Source organism: Volvox carteri, assembly GCF_000143455.1.
Source record: "Volvox carteri f. nagariensis unplaced genomic scaffold VOLCAscaffold_800, whole genome shotgun sequence".
NCBI lineage: Eukaryota > Viridiplantae > Chlorophyta > Chlorophyceae > Chlamydomonadales > Volvocaceae > Volvox > Volvox carteri.
In genome coordinates, this window is record NW_003308280.1 from 1 (window position 1) to 732 (window position 732).

General features: G+C 58.8%; 1 protein-coding gene across 1 annotated transcript in view; it reads left to right on the forward strand.

Moving 5' to 3' along the window:
* Positions 1-55: 55 nt before the first annotated feature.
* phV25 (extracellular matrix glycoprotein pherophorin-V25) overlaps positions 56-732 on the forward strand; it is a gene marked incomplete at both ends in the record, with an annotated part of 6,223 nt that continues 5,546 nt past the window's right edge. The window contains 3 exons of the mRNA XM_002959788.1: positions 56-129; positions 295-343; positions 562-669. Coding sequence (XP_002959834.1) covers positions 58-129; positions 295-343; positions 562-669 — 229 coding nt within the window. The remainder of the gene's footprint in view (positions 130-294; positions 344-561; positions 670-732) is intronic.

The following is a 732-nucleotide window of genomic DNA, read 5'->3' on the forward strand; positions in this document are numbered from 1 at the left end:
GATAACCGGAAGTACGCTACGCCCTTCTACGTGGTTCCCACACCGGCGACACAAGAGCCAGGTCGCGACCCGTGGACCAACTTGTACTGCTTCAAGACGAAGGTCGCCCCCAAGGAATCTGTTATCGCGGTGAGGTCTGAGGCCTTAACCCCCCGGGCCCCTGCGTTACCGTGGCCCGGGGGTTGTGGGTTTCCGTGTCCTTTCTTAAGCACCTTCCGCGCATTAGCAAGCGATTTATGCTGCATCGGTGTACTCCTTCCTCTGCCACAAGCCGCGTGCCGTGTATGCTTGTAGGGCCCATGCAACAGCAGCTCGACTCTCCATAAGGCAGAGATTTGGGCCGGTAAGTAGTTTGAAGCTGCGTGGGCGTTGGCGGGTGCAGGGAGCTTGGTGGCTGTCACGTCAGGTCTTAGCCTAGCACTGTCTATGCCCCTTTACGGACAGTGCTACATGCACGACATTAGTCGGCCGCTGGACGTCTAAGCAACAGCGGGTGGCATGCGAGTCAATCCACCCATACATACTGTTGAGTGTGTCGTATCTCCCTTGCCTTGCTTGCAGATATGTCTCTTCGGCGCCAAGTCCGCGGCTTCCGGCTGACTCCTTCCGGCGGCACTCCCCGTTGGGCATCCACATCGTGNGGGCCTTCGGGGGCCAACCAGCTCAAAGGTGACTGAGCGTGTGTCTAGGCTTACATACAGGCGCGTGTGGCATTCGCGGATGATGTGCGCG